Below are 21,810 nucleotides of genomic sequence, written 5' to 3'. Positions count from 1 at the left end.
TGAGGATCCTGAATGGAGGCCCCCCCTATTGGAAATGGGTATTCTTAGCCAGACAACCCATTTGATGGAACATTTCTGGTCTCCGATTGCTCAGAAACAAATGGAAAATATAAACCGCTGTGTGATAGTGAGCACAACATCCTAGCAATTGTCTGTTGGCATCTGATAAAAGAGAAGCTCGGGGATCTGCCATTACTGAGTGTTTCCAGATGTTTTATGGGAAGACTCCTGTGCACAGAAAGTACGGTATGAAACGTGTTCATGGTCAATGCTGGAAGGTATAATATTTTAAAGACCAGTGGCACCCAAGTCATTTCTCTAACCAAGAACTTAGACTTGATGGTCGTGCTGGAGATGCTGCCTAAGTAAACTCCGGCGCACAAATGAGCCTCTGAGGGTGCTTGTCCTTCACCCTTGTGGGGGCCTTCGGTTCAAGGAGTTAGGAAATGGTTGAGGGCTCTTCACAGTTCTTTTAATACATATGGTACACGTTCATACTTTGGGACAGATTTATGAACTTGGTTGCGCACGCCCGTGGTTGTGCTGTGACCTACAAGTTACTGTGACAGGACAGTCTCCCTAAATCCTAAATTGCTGGATATCTTTCAGCTGTCATATCGTGCTCTTGGCAAATTGTGGGTCACAGTGCAACCCCATTCACTTTCATTAGTTGTGAAGCAGATCGTGCCACACTGCGATCTTTGGCCGTGCACAATGAGTCCAGCCAAAGTCGCCGTGTAAACCTAGCCTTACTGAAAGCCAGATCATGGATATAACAAAGGGGAGGACTTATGGAAATGTCCAAAAGAAGAGTGGTCTTTGTTGCTCATGGCAACCAATCACATCACAGCTTTCATTTTGTGTTCTGCTCTAAACAAATGAAAGCTGTGCTGTGATTGGTTGCTGTAGGCACCAATGACAGGTCTTCTTTTAGACCATTACATAATTCTGCCATTTTTTTTTATTTTTTGGATGTTGTTTGGTCTTTTACTAGAGAGCCAGGTTGCCCATGTCTTCCTGTCTTCTGTACATGTACTGAAGTGGTCACAGGAAGTTTTTTGCGCTCTGTAGTCCTCCTGAGGTCTTCAAACTGGAAACCCAAAGTGTACATGGTTATGCCGTAAGTCCTTTGTGAAACATCTGTGAGTTGTGACTCTTCTGACTCGGGTGCGATGACTCAGAATCTGAAAATGTCATTGAGTCACTAAGACAACTTGAAGCTGGGCACTATGTGATTTGCATATCTACACTGGCCCTAAACAGGCTGTAGCCTGTTGCATCTGGTGACCTATCATGGAGATGGCAACCCATAAATCTCAAAACTATTCACATCTCCACCGGATGTCTCGCCCAGAGTGGTCCAGAAAACAAAGCTATACGGATATGTCTCATGGGGCCCTGACACTGAAGAACTGATCTCCGAACCAGGTCAAGTTTTGGTTTTACCTGTCATGTGTTGGTGCTCCACGAAGCTTGAGGATGAAACTTCTCAGAAGCTGGAGCTCCCTCTTCCTGCCACAATGTACTGTTGGTGCCCACAACCTGGTTCTGTGTTTGGCACCATGTTTCTCTGACACCTAAAATGCTATCAGAAGCAAAGCTGGAAGACTGCTTACTGTGTAGACTTTATGCTCATGGGTGGTTTTGGTCCTTGCTGGAGGTACTCCTGAAAGAATAATTTGGCATCTTCTTGGCAAACAAGAAAATCACCTGATGTCATAACCTATGTTGATGGTGTCAATGTTGGGCTAGAGCTATGTGATGAGTTGGTGGGGACACACAAACCAACTGACTAGTTGTTCCAGCCAAGTGCTACATTCATTATCTGACTGGGTTGAAGGCTCCTGTAATTGTCATCTAGTTTAAATTCTAGGACATGGACACAAGAGACTTAATTCTTCCCAGTTCTTGGCCTTCAGCCGAGCCCAAAGTTAGCATTTTCCATCATGACTCACGACAAATAACTTGCATTGTTCTGTAACATTCCCTATAGCCACATGAAAAACTGAAGAATTTCCTCTGCACTGGAGTAGACATCTGAAGGCCCAAATACCCTCCAATGATGAATGTGTGATAGGGAGGAGATGTGTAAAGGAACTCCATTTATTAGTTGATTTGGGAACTTAGGGTTAGGATGTTTTATAGGAACCATAGATTTTGAAGATGCCCTTCTCCGGACATCTGTTAGGGTGTCATTCATCTACTGTCTGCTTGGTTCAAAAAGCTCCTGACTTAGGTTCTCCTCAAGATAGTGAATGAAGGAGATAGGCATATCAACTGAAGCATGCAGCTTTAAGTTACTTTATGTATACTTCTCAGCCACTGACTCCTAGGTAAATATTGGTTTAATTACTTTCTCTTGCAGCTTGTTTGTTTCAAACAGGTCATTGGAGAAGCATCATGGCCCCCAGACAATCTCCCATAGTCCCATCATGGGGAAACTGGCATTGAATAGGCTGGGCTTTTACTGGTCTGAACCTTTTTATTGAAGATAAGCAGCACAAAATATTACTTTGTTGCTACTTATCCTCATCTACAGCAGTGGTCCCCAACCTTTTTTGCACCAAGGACCAGTTTCATGCAAGACAATTTTGGGGGGCGGGGGTTATGGGGTGGGGCTTAGGGGGTACTAGTCAGCGCTGACTGATTCACACGCATAACAAAACACAAGGTACATATTAAAATATATAACTGACTAGGGTCTCTGCTGCACCTGGTCTCTGCTGCACCTGGTCTCTGCTGCACTGTACCGTATTTTTCGCCCTATAAGACGCAACTAGGTTTTAGAGTAGAACAATGAGAAAAAACTATTTTTCATTACACCTTAGGTCAGACCAGCAATCAGACCCCCAATGTTAATCAGACCTCAGATCAACCCCCCAACCTTTAGCCATCCATCAGCCCCCCATGTCAGCCATCAGCCCCCTATGTGAGCCATCAGCCCTTATGTCAGGCCCCAGGGCAAATAAAAAAAACAAAAAAACACTTGCCTCTCCTGGTCACCATCGCAATCCTCTTCATCCTGCTGTCGGATGTGTATCGCGGCGCACAGTGTGAGGTCACAGAGCGACTTCGCGCTGTTCGCAGCCCTGCACAGCCGATAGCCGAGCCTAGGACCAGGAAGGGGTGAGTACAGATCCTTCAACGCTTCCTGGTACTCCTGTACTAATGAAGCACTTCATTAGTACCGCGTTAAAGACGGCCCTGATCACTGCGGCCCAACGAACAATCTTCCAAGGCCCGGCGGTTGGGGACCGCTTATCTACAGAAAGATGGGAAAAGATGGGTGACCATCCTTGACTTCTGAATGGCTGAATCTGCCTAGGTACTTGCAGTAAAGCCTCCATCCATTCCTCTGCATTTCTCTTTCTCCTGGAATGTTGGGTAACTAATATTGGCTGAGTTGGTGGCTTATATTTCCCAGGGGTTCTGTGTTCATATTGGAGGGATAGGACTGGAGCATATAACCATGGCAGATCTGAGACAATGCCATTAATAGGAAGAAGATGAGGAAACGGGCAGAACACTTGGCCTCAGGTTTCTATGGACTTTGTCCTTTTCTTATGATACTGAGCCAATGAAACTGAGAGAAGGTAAAGGAGAAGTATTCAAGTCTGAAAAAACTCTGATACTGGATGAGATTTGTTTTATTGGAACCTAGGTGCTGGTGCCTGATTGTGCTGATATGTCCCTCTGCCACATAAGACACTTCATATTGTAACTGACGTATGGTATGTGAGGAGGGGGGGGGGGGGGCAGGAGCTTATATGGTAAAGAAGTAATTTCACAAGAATATAACTACTATAATACTGCCTCCTATGTACAAGAATATAACTACCATAATACTGCTCCTATGTACAGGAATATAACTACTATAATACTGCTCCTATATACAAGAATATAACTACTATAATACTGCTCCTATGTACAAGAATATAACTACTATAATACTGCCTCCTATGTACAAGAATATAACTACTATAATACTGTTCCTATGTACAAGAATATAACTACTGTAATACTGCCTCCTAAGTACAAGAATATAACTACTGTAATACTGCCTCCTATGTACAAGAATATAACTACTATAATACTGCTCCTATGTACAAGAATATAACTACTATATTACTGCTCCTATGTACAAGAATATAACTACTATAATACTGCTCCTATGTACAAGAATATAACTTCTATAATACTGCTCCTATGTACAAGAATATAACTACTATAATACTGCTCCTATGTACAAGAATATAACTACTATAATACTGCTCCTATGTACAAGAATATAACTACTATAATACTGCTCCTATATACAAGAATATAACTACTATAATACTGCCTCCTATGTACAAGAATATAACTACTATAATACTGCCTCCTATGTACAAGAATATAACTACTATAATACTGCTCCTATGTACAAGAATATAACTACTATAATACTGCCCCTATGTACAAGAATATAACTACTATAATACTGCCTCCTATGTACAAGAATATAACTACTATAATACTGCTCCTATGTACAAGAATATAACTACTATAATACTGCTCCTATGTACAAGAATATAACTACTATAATACTGCTCCTATGTACAAGAATATAACTACTATAATACTGCCTCCTATGTACAGGAATATAACTACTATAATACTGCCTCCTATGTACAGGAATATAACTACTATAATACTGCCTCCTATGTACAAGAATATAACTACTATAATACTGCCCCTATGTACAAGAATATAACTACTATAATACTGCCTCCTATGTACAAGAATATAACTACTATAATACTGCTCCTATGTACAAGAATATAACTACTATAATACTGCTCCTATGTACAAGAATATAACTACTATAATACTGCTCCTATGTACAAGAATATAACTACTATAATACTGCCTCCTATGTACAGGAATATAACTACTATAATACTGCCTCCTATGTACAGGAATATAACTACTATAATACTGCCTCCTATGTACAAGAATATAACTACTATAATACTGCCTCCTATGTACAAGAATATAACTACTATAATACTGCTCCTATGTACAAGAATATAACTACTACAATACTGAGTCCTTTCCCTTCAGCCATGATAAGGCGTCATCTTTGAGCTTTGTCTTGTATTAGTCATTACTGGTTAAATTCTATAGATGTCCTTTGTCAGGACTCGTAGTGATTTTGCCCCAGGCGGTGGCGGTTTTATACTGTTCCCCCAGTAAATACAGTATTGTAATGCGATGTCTCTGGGCCGCTCAGGCTGCGGTCTGTTGACAGGACAGTGCTTTCTCCTCCCTGTAATTATAGTCTTGTATACACCACAGTGTCTGTAGTAGAACAAGATCATAGTACAGTCATCTAGGAGCGTAGCTATAGGGGGTGCAGAGGTAGCAGTCGCCCAGGAGCCCCAGGGGGCCCAAAGACCCTTGTGCTGCATAAGAAAATACCAGTTTCATAGGGATTAGGTTAAGAATTTGTCATGGAGGGGGTTCATTTCAATTTTTGCCTCAGGCAGCACGACTGCAATGTGCTTCCCTGGCCACAAAGCACTGAGGGAAGGGGGGCCCAAGCTGAACTCCTGCACCAGGGCCCACGAGCCTTTAGCTAGGCCCCTGCTGTCATCTAGTACTTTACACCGCTGGTTTATATATAGATGGTGCCAGTTTACATGTTTGGTACAGTCACAGGGAGATTCAGTACCATTAACAAGCCAATGCACTTGGTAAAACCTATGGAAACCAGACTTGTACCCTAGGGCAGTGGTGGCACTTTGCGATAGATAAGTGGGTTTTGGGTTGCAGTTTGGTCGCTCAACCTCTAAAAGGTTCACCATCACTGGTCTAGGGGGTTGTCAATGCAGCCAGATACTGTACATTGTGCAGGACTCTCCTGCAGAGGCTCCTGGCAGCTACCACTAGGGGGAGCTAGCTGCATTAGATTTTTTTGCTGTATAAAGATTTGTGTAACTAGCACCATCTTGTGGTGGCTGCAGGCATCAATAATGTTACTATTTCATGCTAAGACTGTAAAATGAAGCACTCTGATGGCGTTGATTGTGGTGGGCAATGGCGGCGTGATCTGTACCTTCAGGTTTAACATTGCTACTGACCTCGGATTTCTATGCTCTCTGCTTATATCAAGTCTAATGATGTGCCGCTGTGTTAATGGGTGTGTTTAAAGGGACATGCACCCTGGGGAGGCATTTAAAGGGACATGCACCCTGGGGAGGCATTTAAAGGGGTGCTCTCTGCAAGGGGGGGGCACTCTACGTATGTCTAGTACAGGAGGCCTCGCATGTCTCTCTGCACTGGGCTGTCTCGCTGTGCAGTGTATAATTTTATGGCTGCCAAATAGCGGGTTATTCCTGATGTGCCCCCTCCCAGCTCCGTTTGTGACTCTGTAATTTTGGCTAAATGTTCTAAGCTGCACAAAGGGGAAAATTCTTGGTCTGGGATATCGCACAGCAGTTATGTAGCGGCAGGGAGGGGCGGGAAATACGCTGTCTCCGCCAACACTAAATTTAATACTGTACATTTTAAAGTGCTATGCACCCTGAACTGGAAAAGGTCAAGTATTTCTAAACGTTGTCACCCAACTTTCCTCTACTCCTGAATGGCCGTTACGTAGTGATATGTATTTCTATAGGGAGATTTGCTGTTCTGTCATTTAGGAAAGGTGAGTGACAACTCCTACATAGCGCTGCTGGGGGGGGTCACCCGGCTCTCAGAGCAAATGACAAACAAGCCGCCCCTGCGAACCGTATACCAAAAGAAAGGCGGCATCACACCCGTCACCATGCACATGGGTAGTGACTCAGCAGGACGGCAGGTAGAGGGCGCCAATCTCTCCGCTTGTCTTGACTTCATAGAGCTGGCAGGGGGGGCACTTCTTTCTACTAAAAATATTAATAAAGCTTTTTTTTTTTTTTTTTTTTTTTTTTTTTTTCAGGTGAACCACAGAAATATGATCCGAGTTTTAAGGGCCCAATACACAACAGGTAATATATTAGTACGGATTGTACTGGTCAGCGACCCGTCCCAGTATGTCTTCTATTAGGAGGAAGAGGGAGGGAAGAGGAGGAGGGAGGGAGGCGGCCGACGACAGAGGAGGGAGGGAGGGAGGCGGCCGGCCGACGACAGAGGAGGGAGGGAGGGAGGCGGCCGGCCGACGACAGAGGAGGGAGGGAGGGAGGCGGCCGACGACGGAGGAGGGAGGGAGGGAGGCGGCCGACGAGGGAGGAGGAGGGAGGGAGGAGGAGGAGGAGGAGGGAGGGAGGGAGGCGGCTGACGAGGGAGGGAGGGAGGCGGCCGACGACTGAGGAGGGAGGGAGGGAGGCGGCCGACGGAGGAGGGAGGGAGGGAGGCGGCCGACGACTGAGGAGGGAGGGAGGGAGGCGGCCGACGGAGGGAGGGAGGGAGGCGGCCGACGGAGGAGGGAGGGAGGCGGCCGACGACGGAGGAGGGAGGGAGGCGGCCGACGAGGGAGGGAGGGAGGCGACGGACGAGGGAGGGAGGGAGGGAGGCGGCCGACGAGGGAGGGAGGGAGGCGGCCGACGACGGAGGAGGGAGGGAGGGAGGCGGCCGACGAGGGAGGGAGGCGACGGACGAGGGAGGGAGGGAGGGAGGCGGCCGACGAGGGAGGGAGGGAGGCGGCCGACGACGGAGGAGGGAGGGAGGCGGCCGACGACGGGGGAGGGAGGGAGGCGGCCGACGACGGGGGAGGGAGGGAGGCGGCCGACGACGAGGGAGGGAGGGAGGGAGGCGGCCGACGACGGAGGAGGGAGGGAGGGAGGCGGCCGACGACGGAGGAGGGAGGGAGGGAGGCGGCTGATGACGGAGGAGGGAGGGAGGGAGGGAGGCGGAAGAGGGAGTGAGGGTGGATAATGGCTGACTGACGAAGACAGAGGCAGAGGGAGGTGGATGATGGAGGTGGACATTCGATTTGCATGAGGGACGCAGATCTTGGTGGAGGCAGATGAAGGAGGGAAGGTGTAGATGAGGGAGAAGGATGGAGAGAGGAGGTAGATGATGATGATGGAGGAAAGTTATGTATGAGGGAGGAAGGGGGTTGATGGGGATGATAATGGCATCATCCTTATTCACTGATGATGTTAGTGAGAAGTGATTGGTGTTCAGCCTGTAAAACAACATGGCCGCTTCCCACCGCTGCTAATAAGAAGAAATCCTCTTCCAGACTCTGCCACATAAAGAGACTTTAATGTAAAAATCCATAATGAGTTTCCTGCTGCGACCGTCCATTTCTTGCGGTCGTCTGTCTCACGGCGTCTTAAGTACCTCATAAATATCTCTCATACCAGACGCCTTGGAGGATCGGTGTGACAGATAACTTCCTTCATGTCTTTATGTCCCCCTCTCATCCTTTTCCGCCTAATCGTGACAATTGGGTGACAGCCAATATGGCTTCCGTTAAATGTATCATTCAGGACAGAATAAGAAGGCGGATAGTCAGCGACATGATTGGCACGATATGGCGGGACACTTTAACCTTCTGCACAATATTTATTCAAAGAGAGGCTGAGATTTACTATTTTCTTCTCCATTCACATTCAAAGCTGCTCCCGAAAACCACCTCCTTTTACGTTGGAGCAGTGCATTGTGGGAGATCGCATGACCATTGTATAGTTAGAGCTCGGTCACATTGTAACACAGTATAAAAGGAAACTATGACCATTTCTGCTGTTGCTTTGGATGTGAACAGAGAAGACAAAATTTCTTGTTCTTTATATAGTTTTAAACTGTGCGTTATTATACGGAGTTTCCCTTTAGGTGGTATATTCTCCATACTGTGTGTCAGGTGTATGATCAGTGTCCTTTGCTATGCTCTGACGCCGCTTCTCTCTGTGTTGCAGAGGCTGTACGGACATCCTGTGCTGTATACTCATAGTGCTCGCCGTTATTGCATACGTGGCTGTGGGGATTGTCGGTGAGTAGACGCAGTCTTGGATATTGAGATAGATGGTACATTCCTAGTCATTATACTACGATGACATCAAGATCTCTGCTTGCTGTCAGTAAATGGAACGCAAACCTAAACCGTCTCATACTTCTCGCAGCTCCAGTCTGGATAATCCTCTGCGCTGATACATTGTAACAAACAGAGATTTGTGCTGCTGATGTAGTAAGCTCACAGAGGGTTGTCTAGATTATAGTGAACTCTCAGAATTTGGGTTTGTATGGGTGTGAGCAGTGGTTCCATTCAGTGCCAACAATCAGAGATGAGAGGATGCTGGAACTGGGACAAAGTCCTTGTACAGATGTGGGGGTGTGAATACTTTTGCAGTTTAATATCCTTTATCTATGTATGTCCTTATGTTACACCCACAGCCTGGACATATGGAGATCCACGGAAAGTCATCTACCCGACGGACAGTAAGGGCCAGTTCTGCGGACAAGCCGGGACCCCTAACGAGTAAGAGCCGGTGGGATCTGAAATGTGTCTTCTTAAAGGAGCAGTTTAATAAATAGAACCCCTGTCCATGACCTATTGGGGCACAATGACCTCATGGGGAAGAGGGTCTCTACTCCGGAACCCCACCCTGAACCAAACTCGTGAGTTGCGGGGGAACTGTAAAGTCTGATGCAGCTTCTGCTGGGGCTTTATTGTGAGACAACCCCTTTAATGGTTATCATTGACCCCGACCGCAACAGGACAGAAATGTGCTCAGAGTAGTTGTCGGTGCCCTTGCCTTACGCGGAATAAGGTTTGCACAACTGGCTGAAAGCTTTGTAGGATCATGGGTCTTAATTTTCTTTAACACCTTCCCTATCTATTAAGGGGCTTTAAAGGGGTTGTCCGAGATTGATATTGATGACCTATCCTGAAGATAGACCATCAATGTCAAAATGTTCCACAGCTCCTTTAAGTTATGTGCTCTTAGGTCTCCTACTAATAAGCTGATCAGAATGGATAAAATTGAAGCTGCCTTCACTGGCCACTAGAGGGAGCTTAGTGAACGTGGGTTTACCATTCAGGGAGCTGTTTTTCTCTGTCTTAGGAGAGCTCCCCCTAGGGGTGGCTGCAGGTAGTCATTTATCTCGGGACTCATTAAAGCCATTTTTTACCTTTTACGGTCTTCAGGAAGAAGCCATTTTTGTTTTACTTCAACATCATGAAATGCGCCAGCCCCCTCGTCCTGCTGGAATTCCAGTGCCCAACTACACAGGTGAGACAAACATCCTAGTTTCATACCCATGTTTACTTCCTTCTGTTGGGGGCATCAGGTGTTTCATTATGAGCTGTGTATGGCCTGATTGTCTTCTCTCCATACTGGGTGGGTGGGTGGGCTGACTCTTCCTAGTGTTGTGTTTTAAGCTCTGACAAACCAGATGTCTCCCCCTAGTGGCACTCCTCCTCTTTACACTGTTACAGTGAAGCCCTTAGTAAAAAGCTGCAGCCACATCCCCCTCCTATCCTCTCCTTCCTATCTTCTAGTTACTTTAACACTAGATGGCTCTTCGGATGACTAAGGAGGTTTCTGTCCATGTGGGAGGCTTTATAACCTTTCTTTTGTCTGTATTTTCAATACCTTGGTGGCAGTTGATATATACTACAGGCCATTACTGGTTAGTTGCTTCCATTTAAGTTGTACCTTAACCAACTTTTACTAGTTTTAATATTGAGGGCCACCAAAATGCTTGGCAAACCCATTGAATGCTGTGTAATACCTCCCGAGGTCTTGACCAGTTTCTTTCATTAACCATTGGATAAGTTCCTTCTAATCTGGCAGCGGGACTTTTTCTTGATTGGATGCTGGATTAGCAGGACCTCCAGATCATCAGATTCCAGGGGTATTTTTCCCCATCTTAAAGGGCTCCTTCACTATAGTCTACTCCTAGACACCACTGGATGAAACCCGTGCAGGCTCATCCATAGCAGATGGTACTGGTGGACCTGTCTAGGATATAGGGGGCAGTACTGCACCCACCTCTTCTAAATGCGCCCACCTGCGTAGGATAACATGAGGACATTTGTAGGTGACACCTCGATGCTAATTGTCTCTTCTCTGACAGATCTGTGTGGAGAAATGTCCGGACAGATTCCTCACGTATCTCAGCGTGACCACCGCCCAGGATAACTTTGACTACTACAAGCAGTTCTGCAGGGAAGGCTTCAACGACTTCACCAAGGTAACAAGATGTCTGGTTATATCTGGTATTGGCCACTGTGGGCCCCCATGAAACTGGGCTCCCCATTATGTTGCCATCCAAGACAGAAGGGCCTGATGCTTGTTTCTTCCTTTGCCGCCTTTCTATTATGAAGTTCCATAATGAAGTTTCTCTGGATAGGGGAGATGTAAGCCATTCTTCACCGCCTAGTGGCAAATGGCGTGTGACTAACCAAGGCTGGACCCTCTCTCACTCAAAGGGCCACATGGTCTGCCTCTATGGTACTTGTGGTGTTGACCACATATAGATCTTCTGATGTACCATGGAGACTTATCTATGGCAGTCCAGGTACTTGCACCCCAAGTGATCCCCTATTTGAGATGTAAACAATCGGACTCCATGGCCTCCGGAATAGTAGAAGTATATTATATATAATATATGCTCATGAAAATCTATTGATGCCTGATACTATCGTCCTACCACATAAGGTGGAGATCCTTTGGACCTTCTCATTCTAGGGATCCAAGGTTGAGCCACACCATTTTAATATCCGGACCTCCTTTAAAGGAGTCATCCATTTCTTTTATATTGACGGCCTATCCTCAGGACAGTCCAACAGTATCTGATCGATGGGGGTCCAACACCTCACACCCCGCCCATCTGCTCTTTGGAAGTAGCACTAGATGAGACATTATGGCAGCAGTAGTAACCTGTAGGATGAGTTGTTATATCTCTAATCACTGCTCTGTTTTATTCTCAGAGTGGAGTGGAAGTACTGAGAGACCGGGACTGTCCGGCCATGATCACACCAAGCAAACCATGTGAGTACTGACTCCAAACTGCCCCCTTGTGGCAGAAGGTGGTAGAGCAGCATATGGGATGAAAAACTGGAATCTCATGGATTCCTCCTGGCTGTATCACCCCGTGGTGGGAGGGGCAGACTCCATGTCACATATCTCCTCCTCCTGTCTGTGTCCCACTGATAAGTCCTTCTCATTTCACCATACTTTTCCAGTCACTAGAAGATGCTTCCCTGCTATTAACATCAAAAAAGGTGTGGTCATGGTTGGAAACTCAACAACCTTCGATGATGGAAGAGACCAAAGACAACGCAACGTGACTGACCTGGTGGAGGGAGCTAAGTGAGTACGGCACATAGCACATGCCCCGGGCACCTGGCAGGTGTCTATCGGAGGACTTTTCAAGTGCCGGATATTTCTCTCCATACAGGAAAGCCAACGTGGTGCTGGAGGCTCGGCAGGTGGCCATGAAGATATTCGAGGACTATACCGTGTCGTGGTACTGGATAATCCTGTAAGTTCCTTCACATTTATGTACAAAACCTCTAGGTAGTGCTGGAGAGACGTTTTTCTTCCTTCTGGAGGAGAGCTAATTTGCATATTTTTTCCCAGGGAGCATTGCCTGTAAGACTCCCTGCACCATCTGGATCTCCACAAGGAGAACCAGTACCTTCCAGGAACTAACCTGTATACCACTCATTCGCAGCGGTCTTGTCATCGCCATGTTGATCAGCCTCCTTTTCGTGGTCCTGCTGAGGTTTCTGGCGGGGATTATGGTCTGGGTGATGATTGTGTTGCTGATCGCGGTGATGGGATACGGTGAGTAATTTCTTACATCTTTTTGTTAAATTTCTTGCTTCTTCCCCATGACCAACCTCACAACCTACTTACCTCTCGGCACCTACAGGAATCTTCCATTGTTACATGGAATATGCCCGCCTGAAGGGAACGTCGGGGTCTGATGTCAAATTGACGGACATTGGGTTTCAGAGCGATTTACGGGTGTACCTGCACCTGCGGCAGACGTGGCTGGCGTTCAGTAAGTGGCATTTCTAAAAAAAAAAAAAAAAAAAATTCCCAAAAATTTGGATTTTATACGAAAGCCTAGATTCACTGGTTCCTGGTGCTGGGTGACTGGTTTATACTGGTTGAGGTTCCAAATGCTGTAAGTCCAGGTTATACTGGGAGATGGGTACTGCTGCGGAGTGACCAGGTTTCCTGGAAGGTATGCTGAGGCTGTATTCCACGAGTAATGAGCGGGTTGCTCACCTTGCTGTTTCAATCACATGTAGCGCGTGATGTGCAGATTTATCAACGGAAAATCCGCCGCTGAATACAGTACCAACAAAGTAGATGAGATTTTAATAATTTGCATCTACACAATGTGAAGGGTAAAATCGGCTGCAAATCCACAACAAAATCTGCGATATTCATGGAGCGTTCTGCGGAATCGGGGTGAAAAAATCCACCCCATGGGCACTTACTAGATGGCAGTGTTAACATGGCAGATATGTTATGTGTTTTTCATGCCAAAAACCACTTAAACGGGTTGTTTTATCTAAGACATTGGTGGCATATCGCTAGGCACATGCGTGGTGCGCTATACTTCACTTTCGGGGGCCCATTTTAGAGCTAGGTACAAGTCCAACCTCTGAGACCCACACCTATCTGACTTTAGTGGCAAATCCTATCCTAAGTCCCTAATGAAAGGGGTTCTCCAGCCCGATATCTGTTTTTAATACCCAACCCCCCCCCCCCACCCCACCCTGCAGGAGGTGTCTGGTGAAGCATGGTTACCAGATGCGTGATGCTTGGTTCTGACTCCTAGAGTCCACCGCTGTCTTCTTCTATCACTATGGATGGTGGTCGCATGCGCTGCTGCAGCTCAAGACTGGCCCCAGCGATGGCATGTACCCAAGCAGCATGCGGCCCAGTGACGTGCCACTTAAACAGCACATCACCTAGTCATTGGGATGTTTACCTGCGGTGCTGGAAGTCTGTAGAAGACAGCAGTGGACCCTAGAAAACTCCAGTTTTATCGGTTTTGCTTTTACCGTGTTCCATGTGTGGTACAACCGTCTGGTTCCCTGGGTCAGTACGATTACAGCAATGCCACATTTATATAGTTTTTATTGTGTTTTAATACTGAAATATTTAAAAAATTTTATGTCGTTTTTATAAATACCATGTGTGGGGTATAACTTTTTTATAATGTTTTATTCTAATCATGGGAGGAGGTAAAGCGATGAAAAAACTGCAAAATGGTTTTGATTTTTGGGATAAATATTTCTATATTTTAATATTTTGGGCATATTTATTTATTATTTTTATTCTGGAGAAAGGGGGATGATTTGATTTTTTTTTTTAAACTTTTTTTTTTTTTTTTTTTTTTTTAAGGCACCCAAGGGCCTAACAACATGCAATTAGATTGCCATTTCTACTAAGCAATGGCATTTAATGTATTGCTGCATAGAAATTCTGTATATTCCAATGCAGTGCTGCCGCCTGCAGGCCTACATTTTTGGAATATACCTGTGAGAAGCATCGGAGCCTCTACCAGGCTCTGGCCTATCATTACCAAGGAACAGCTTCCCTGATCTCGGCGAGCAGCACTCCTGGATTTTCACCACTCGGATGCCGTCACAATTTACTTCAGCATCTGAGGGGTTAAATGTCAGAGATCGGCGTCCTCACCGATAACCCAGCTGCTATAACGCTTGCAAGCGGGTGCCATATTTAAAGTTGGATTCCTGCCGCAGCTTCCACGACACGACGTGTATTTCTGTCTTGTGAAGTCTGTACCCACAAAATGCACAAGTTACATGGGGGTTTTTGCCACAGTCCCACCCATAATGTTCAGATGAGTGGGAGTCCACCTAACAGGGTTTTAGTAGGGGGGGGGGGTATAGTGGTGCCATGTGACCAGCGTGCGGGGATACTGTTCTGCTGTGCCCCATTTGACAACTAAGTCTTGTCTCTCCAGTGATCATTCTGTGTATTATGGAAGTCGTCATCATCCTGCTGCTGATATTTCTCCGGAAAAGGATCCTGATCGCCATTGCTCTCATCAAAGAATCCAGCAGGTGAGGACCAGATTGCTGGGTGTGGCACATAATCCGCAGGCTGCATATTGTAGGCTATCGACGGGGACAATACTGTGCCAATCTGTGCTCATTAGTCCCCTTATAGTAATCTGAGCTCCATTTTTCTCAAACAAAGCTGCGTAGAATTAAAATTCTAGCTACTTGTTGCTGCCACTAGAGGGAGCTTACTGCATACAGTTTATATCCCAAGTATAAAGTGGTGAATGCAGGTAGTAAGGGATTTGAACCTGACCATTAAAAAAGATTAATCCTCAAAAAATTGCAGATATTGGCAGATTTAGGTCAAAGTACCGCTTGTGATAATTAAGATGTTATTTGTGGATTTACATAGGACTGCAGGTACACCTCCTGCATCAAAGTGTTTCCTAACCAATTCAGTTCTGCTATGTCTGTGGGATGCCACTAGCAGGTTAATGATTGCGTGTCTCTCTCTTCTCAGGGCGGTCGGACATGTCATGTGCTCCTTGGTGTTCCCCCTCTTTACGTTCTTTCTGGTGTGTCTCTGTATCGCCTATTGGGCCATCACAGCAGTGTATCCTTTTTTATGCTCTTGGACCCCATCCTAATCCTGTTATATTGACCTTCCATCAGAGGGTTTGCCACCCCCCATCTTAAAACTAAGCTTTATACTGCAGCACTGCTCGTTCAGATTGGCTCCTGTGTAGAAGCACGAGTTCACCAGGAAGTCCATGCATGTGGACAGCTGAGGACTGACGTCCCTTCAGACCCGTATTATCTGTCCTTGACCCTCTCCACAGATTCCTCTCTACCTCTAATGATGCAGTCTATAAAGTGTTCAATGAGACGCAGTGTGACTATGCTGGAAAAACCTGTGACCCTGAGGTAAGTCCTTCCACCCATTTATACTGTACTGTCAGTGGTAAGAATGAGCAAAATAATGGAAAATTTGATTCGGCTGCTTCGCCAAATTTTACAAAAAAAAATCACTTTTCGGCACAAAGCGCATTTCTTTGTAAGTAGTGGCTACAATGACAGGGAACGGTAAATGCGCCGCCCCCCATCATTGTGCAGCGATACCTATAGCCAGGCGTCTGGGGTATCCCTTGCCCCTTAGGAGGTTTCTACGAAATATGTCCCTCTTATAGAGCAAGTAATCGTGACGACAGTTGCAATTAAGCAACGAGGACATGGAGTCCCCTTTGTAGATGGTAATGTGTCTCTCTGAAGGTGTTGTATGCACGTGTCACGGTGCTCCTACCTGGATATCCTTGGATCCCAGATGTAGTGGTCTAAAGCAAGTGCAAAAAGGGGTTGTTGAACTTGGGTGATGAATAAGTAGAATAAATGGAGTTCAGACTTTGTAGTAACGTTGAACACAGCTTTACTTGGCATAAACGATAATTCATTTTCCAAACTGTATCTTGGTCATCAGCAGGTATTGGCTAAACTCTGGCAGGTAAACATATCTGTAGTTTTCTCAGCTCTGCTATACTAGCTGGGTTAAATAGGAACTTTTCCTCTTCTGATGGAACTTAGCTTAGCTGTCTGTAGTCTGTCTCTTACTTTAATCCTAGGAACTTCTTCCTGGCTTCAAGCATACTTAGCTTGGGTATAGGCAATGCAAGCCCAGGAGGGGACAAGCAACCATGTAGACTTCAGAGGCAGGGCCTCTGGGCCTAGCAGAGCAGATAGAGCTCTGCTAGCCAGCACACAACCTTTCACCAGGAGGGGGTAGGCTAGACTGCTTAACACTAACTCCTCCCTCTCTAGAGAGGGCTGGGATGGCACTAGAGGGTTCCTCTCCAGGGACACTAACTCTGCACAGACTGCCGCCATCTGCTGGTGAACCAGGCACATTACATGTTAACATTACTTTTGCAAGGAAATACATACACATATTGCAGGAAATGGCAATAAATACATATATGGTGACACTTGCTACACTAACCAAGATAGTGGAGGTACAAAAGAGGTGGTAATGCCACTCTGGGTCGTTACAATTGTACCCCTCAGATGCCGCGTTCATACATGATCGCGGCATCTGATTATAAATAACAGAGTATAAAAAAAAATAAAAAAAACACCTGATCCATTTGCTTGCGACGGGACGGCCACCACCATCTTGCTTGAAGATCTGGCACAAAATCTCATGCAGCCCAAGATGACTTCATACGTCACAGCCCACAGGATTTTGTGCAAGATCTTTTAAGCAAGATGGCAGCTGCCAGCCCATTGCAAGCAAATGGATCAGTTGAGTGTGATTTATTTTCTTTCTATAAATTGGAATTGATACCCTTCATGAGATCCTGAGACCCGCTGTGAGTGGACGGCCCAAGTAGTGGGAAAGACATGTCCATGAAATCTTGAGATACAGGTATGTTCCTGCTAGTACCGAAGATCTTCCTGAGCAAGTGGGTGAACAGGCAGTGTATCTGCAGGAACATCTGTATCAGGATTTCAGGTTACCCCAGGATGAAATCTACCACATGCTCAGGCACAATCCTGTATCTCAGGATTTCCTGGACATGCCTCTGCCGCCATCTAGGCTGTGCACCCAAAAATGTAATTCCCAAGTACTCTGTGCATGTTCCTGCCAGTAAATAGGCTGTTCGCCCACAACGTGCCTCTTGCTGGGCATGTGGGATTTCATGGACGGGTGTCTGTCACTACATAGGCCGTTCACAGTGTCTTAGGCTGTCACTGAATGTGTTCCTACCAAGGCATAAGCTGATCATCCACAAGCTGAGCATTTTTCTGCCTATACAGAAGCTGGTGAGCATTTTCTTGCCAGTATATAGGCTGTTCACCCGGCCTCTCCGTGCCGGGATATAGGCTGTTCACCCGGCCTCTCCGTGCCGGGATATAGGCTGTTCACCCGGCCTCTCTGTGCCTTATGTAGACATTTTCTTTTCTTTCTTGCAGACTTTTAACACCACCAACACTTCCCGCATTTGCCCGGATGCCACCTGCCAGTTTGCCTTCTACGGCGGAGAGACCTACTACCACAAGTACCTGATCATCTTCCAGATCTATAATGCCTTCATGTTCCTCTGGCTGGCAAACTTCGTCATCGCCCTGGGTCAGGTGACCCTCGCCGGGGCTTTTGCCTCTTATTACTGGGCCTTCAAGAAACCAGACGACATGCCGGCCTTCCCCATCTTCTCCTCCTTGGGCCGGGCTCTCAGGTGAGACGTTATACGACTGCTCCAATATTGGCTTGGCGCATTGGTCAACTGATGGTCTCCAGCCTGTGGTTCTCTAGCAGTTACAGAACTACAACTCCCAGCAGCCTGCTTTGCGCCTCTGGGACCCATCTCCAGAACGGCCCCCACCCACTATGGGAGTTACGAATGCGTTAAGCTGTTCTCGGTAGTCCCACGGCGTTGAATGGGGAGTGCAGCCACCACTCCATTCACTGCTATGGGCCTGCTCGGCTATTTTTGCTATACCCATATCGGTGAAAGGAGGATGGCTGCGCATGCGCAGCTGCTCACCGTATACTTCAAGGGGCCCCGTTCAGGAAATGGGTGCGGGGCCCAGAGCTGACATTGATGGTATATCCTAGCGGTGTACCATCAATGTCTGAGATGAGAATAACGTTTAAGTGTGAAGATCCGTAGGATCCGTGACTGCAGAGCCTCCTGCAGAAGCCATGGTGCCCTCTTCTCACTGGTACCCCTCTGTTCCCTTCAGATACCACACAGGGTCCCTGGCGTTCGGGTCTCTTATCCTTGCGATTGTGCAGCTGATCAGGATCATGCTGGAATATCTGGACCACAAACTAAAAGGTGAATTATAGAGTTGCCCTTTTTTCACTATTCTGGGTGCCATAGGAGGCAGCAACAAGCTGCTGACAAACAGTGGGCACAGGAACTTTCCCTACCGACCCCCTTACCTTTTTGAAATCCCCTTATGTCAGTGTGAAACCAGCCATGTGTTGTTCAATAACATTGTAGCTGTGTGCAGTTGTTTTTTTCCTCTCTGCATTGAGTTTTTGGAAGCTGTCGCTTCCCTGCTCCTTCCTCAGTGCGCCTGCGCCGATGACGTCAGCCTACACCCGGAAAAGAAGCATCGGGTGTAGGCTGACGTCATTGGCGCAGGCGCACTGAGGAAGGAGCGGGCAAGCGAGCGTCCTTCTCTCAGAGCGCCTGCGCAGGGGCGGGATTTTATGGACAGAGAGGGCAGCGTTGGCCCTGTCAATCAAGTGGAGGAGGGGGCGTTTTTTTTAGACCGAGGATGCGGCGGCTACCAGCAAGTAACCGCCCAACTTGCTGGTAGTGAAGAAATTTGCATATCACAAAAGTACTATTTTTAAAGAATTTTTAAAGCACAGCCAGAGGTAAGAGGGGTATATATGGACTCTGCGTACATTAGCAATTATATGAAGTCCAATACTGAAAATTGCTGTTTGGGGGGTGACAGAAGCCCTTTAAGGTGTTGTCCACTCATGGGGTTCCTAGAGTTGGGATCCTCATGGAGTCGGTGTTACTTGTGGTGCAACCTCAGTTCTTCTTCAGCGCCACCACAGGGCAAAAGAAGTATTACATGGTGACCACGCATGGGCTGTCCTCCAAAGTTCAACACTCGCCACTCTGGCTTCATAATGATGGGCCTGAAGGTGGGGGGCAGTGCATGACACAGGTATTCGAAGAGACCCCTGCCTCTTTCACGCACCACCCCTCTCAGCATATCTGTGTCCAGAATATTTGAATCCGTCAACCAGTCGGAATTAAAGATTTCATACATAAAGACCTGCCTGCTGACTGTTTCCAAGCATAAAAACTGGAAAAGCAGTCCAAAGATGGCTTATTACAAAGCTGAGGGTATACCTAATGACTACCCTATTTTATTTTTTTTCTTGCTAGGGGCGGATAATAAGTTTGCCCGTTTCCTCCTGTGTTGTCTCAAGTGCTGTTTCTGGTGTCTCGAAAAATTCATCAAGTTCCTCAATCGAAATGCCTACATCATGGTAAGAAGAGAGCTACGGTGAAGCACCTCCCCTGTGATGTTATGTGGTGAAAGAGGCACAAATCTGTAAACCGCCTTATCCCTTGTGCACTCATAGGCAAATTTCCTAATCTAGTGGTGGCCACTAGTGGTCATCAGTGGTAGTACAATGTATATATTTTCTGCATCACTTGCACAATCGTTGGACATGGAGTTAAAGATGCCTGATGGAGAATACTGCTGGTTGCAAACTACAACTCCCATCATGCCGTGATATTAACATACCTCTCTTTTGCCAGATTGCCATTTACGGGACCAACTTCTGCACATCGGCCCGGAACGCCTTCTTCTTGCTTATGCGAAACATAATTCGGTCAGTGAATTTCATGTGTGGCCTCTAGCTGCATGTAATACAACATAGTGCTGATATACCAACCGCTATATACATGCAGTATACATATCCTCATTACTCTGATATGCCTGATCTGTTTGACCTCTATTTCTAGCTAACTGAAATGTGCTTTTACAATACTGCCCTCTGGTGGTGCGATAGTGTAATGCCCTTCTGTTCTTGCAGTGTTGCAGTCCTTGATAAAGTCACTGACTTCCTGCTGTTCCTAGGAAAGCTGCTGGTTGTGGGCTGTGTGGGTAAGTGTATGATTACAGCCACAAGTGGGCTGTAAGTGGCCTCCCCACTAGGGGCACTGTGAACTCACCCAAAGTGAAAAATGGGAAACCTATGCTTGGGGGAAGGGCATGATTGCCCTTTTTGCCTCCGTTTTTTTTTTTTTTTTTGTTTTTTTTTTTTTTTTTTTTTTTTTAGGTGCCCCCAGGCAGTACCAGAGTACAAAGTGAAGATGTTTATGGCACCCTGAATTTGTGATGTGCTGACTGCTTCCAGCATTAAATTGTACTTCAGAGCTGCATTCACAATTCTGCAGCTGAAATTGTTTCAGTGCATTCTGTAATTTCTTTACACTAGGCACTGTAAGCAAAACTAATTACATAAGCGACAAGCTTGCTGATGGTTTCCAGTGACAGTCAAATACTGGATGAAACTCAAGATGACATTCTACATGGCTGTGCAGCCAAATGATGACCCGAAAATGACCGAATCCAGAATTCTCTATGAAAAACGTTATTTTTCATGTAATTTTGCAGGAATCCTGGCTTTCTTCTTTTTCACTCGTCGCATCCAGATCGTTCAGGACACGGCGCCAACTCTCAATTACTACTGGGTGCCGATTCTGGTGAGTGCCCCCTATTACATGCAGCCTTACAGGACCCGCTCCCGACCTGACCACCCCCCCTTCTCTCCGCACAGACAGTGGTGATCGGCTCCTACCTTATCGCCCACGGCTTCTTCAGCGTGTACGGGATGTGCGTGGACACCCTCTTCCTGTGTTTCTGTAAGTATCGCCGGTTGGTTACACTTCTAGTGCTGGACTGAAAAGCTTGCACTCTTCTGTCTCTGCCGTTCTTCATGGGGCTCCTTCAGCACAGACCTCCCTGTTTTTTCTTGGGCCCACTATCGTACAGCTGCACAGTGACTGATGCAGGGGGAGAGCTGGAGGATTAACCCTTTACTAGCGATGTACTGGACGATGCAGCTGATTGGATGGCTCCTGTCTGACCAGACAATGCCAGGCATTGCCCTCCGCCACCCGTCAAAGTCCTGACAGCTCTCCACTCTGCACCCACCACTGTGCTACATTAGGGCTCTAATTAAAGAAGGGGGGCTGTCTGATGTACCCCCATATCCTCTAATGGTATGGTGACCTATCCTATACTAATCCTGGTTTTTCTTTTTCAATTTTTCCCCACTTCTATCTAATTCTCCAACCTGTCTCTGTTCCTCA

The 21,810-nt window shown here is 46.5% G+C and overlaps 1 protein-coding gene across 3 annotated transcripts in view; it reads left to right on the top strand.

Moving 5' to 3' along the window:
- The window catches only part of SLC44A2 (solute carrier family 44 member 2), a 39,363-nt gene that overhangs the window by 14,785 nt on the left and 2,768 nt on the right, over nt 1–21,810 (top strand). For all 3 annotated transcript variants that reach the window (XM_040414949.1, XM_040414948.1, XM_040414950.1), the window contains exons 2-21: nt 6,962–7,010; nt 8,883–8,956; nt 9,358–9,442; nt 10,112–10,196; nt 11,044–11,160; nt 11,900–11,960; nt 12,155–12,281; nt 12,370–12,453; nt 12,646–12,758; nt 12,847–12,978; nt 14,923–15,022; nt 15,483–15,575; nt 15,802–15,886; nt 17,927–18,189; nt 18,698–18,792; nt 19,870–19,973; nt 20,251–20,324; nt 20,529–20,599; nt 21,113–21,201; nt 21,276–21,360. In XM_040414949.1, the coding sequence (XP_040270883.1) occupies nt 6,962–7,010; nt 8,883–8,956; nt 9,358–9,442; nt 10,112–10,196; nt 11,044–11,160; nt 11,900–11,960; nt 12,155–12,281; nt 12,370–12,453; nt 12,646–12,758; nt 12,847–12,978; nt 14,923–15,022; nt 15,483–15,575; nt 15,802–15,886; nt 17,927–18,189; nt 18,698–18,792; nt 19,870–19,973; nt 20,251–20,324; nt 20,529–20,599; nt 21,113–21,201; nt 21,276–21,360 (1,986 nt within the window). The remainder of the gene's footprint in view (nt 1–6,961; nt 7,011–8,882; nt 8,957–9,357; nt 9,443–10,111; nt 10,197–11,043; nt 11,161–11,899; nt 11,961–12,154; nt 12,282–12,369; nt 12,454–12,645; nt 12,759–12,846; nt 12,979–14,922; nt 15,023–15,482; nt 15,576–15,801; nt 15,887–17,926; nt 18,190–18,697; nt 18,793–19,869; nt 19,974–20,250; nt 20,325–20,528; nt 20,600–21,112; nt 21,202–21,275; nt 21,361–21,810) is intronic.

The sequence above is a fragment of the Bufo bufo genome, chromosome 1 (assembly GCF_905171765.1).
Source record: "Bufo bufo chromosome 1, aBufBuf1.1, whole genome shotgun sequence".
Classification (NCBI taxonomy): domain Eukaryota; kingdom Metazoa; phylum Chordata; class Amphibia; order Anura; family Bufonidae; genus Bufo; species Bufo bufo.
This window is presented reverse-complemented; position numbering and strand designations above follow the sequence as displayed.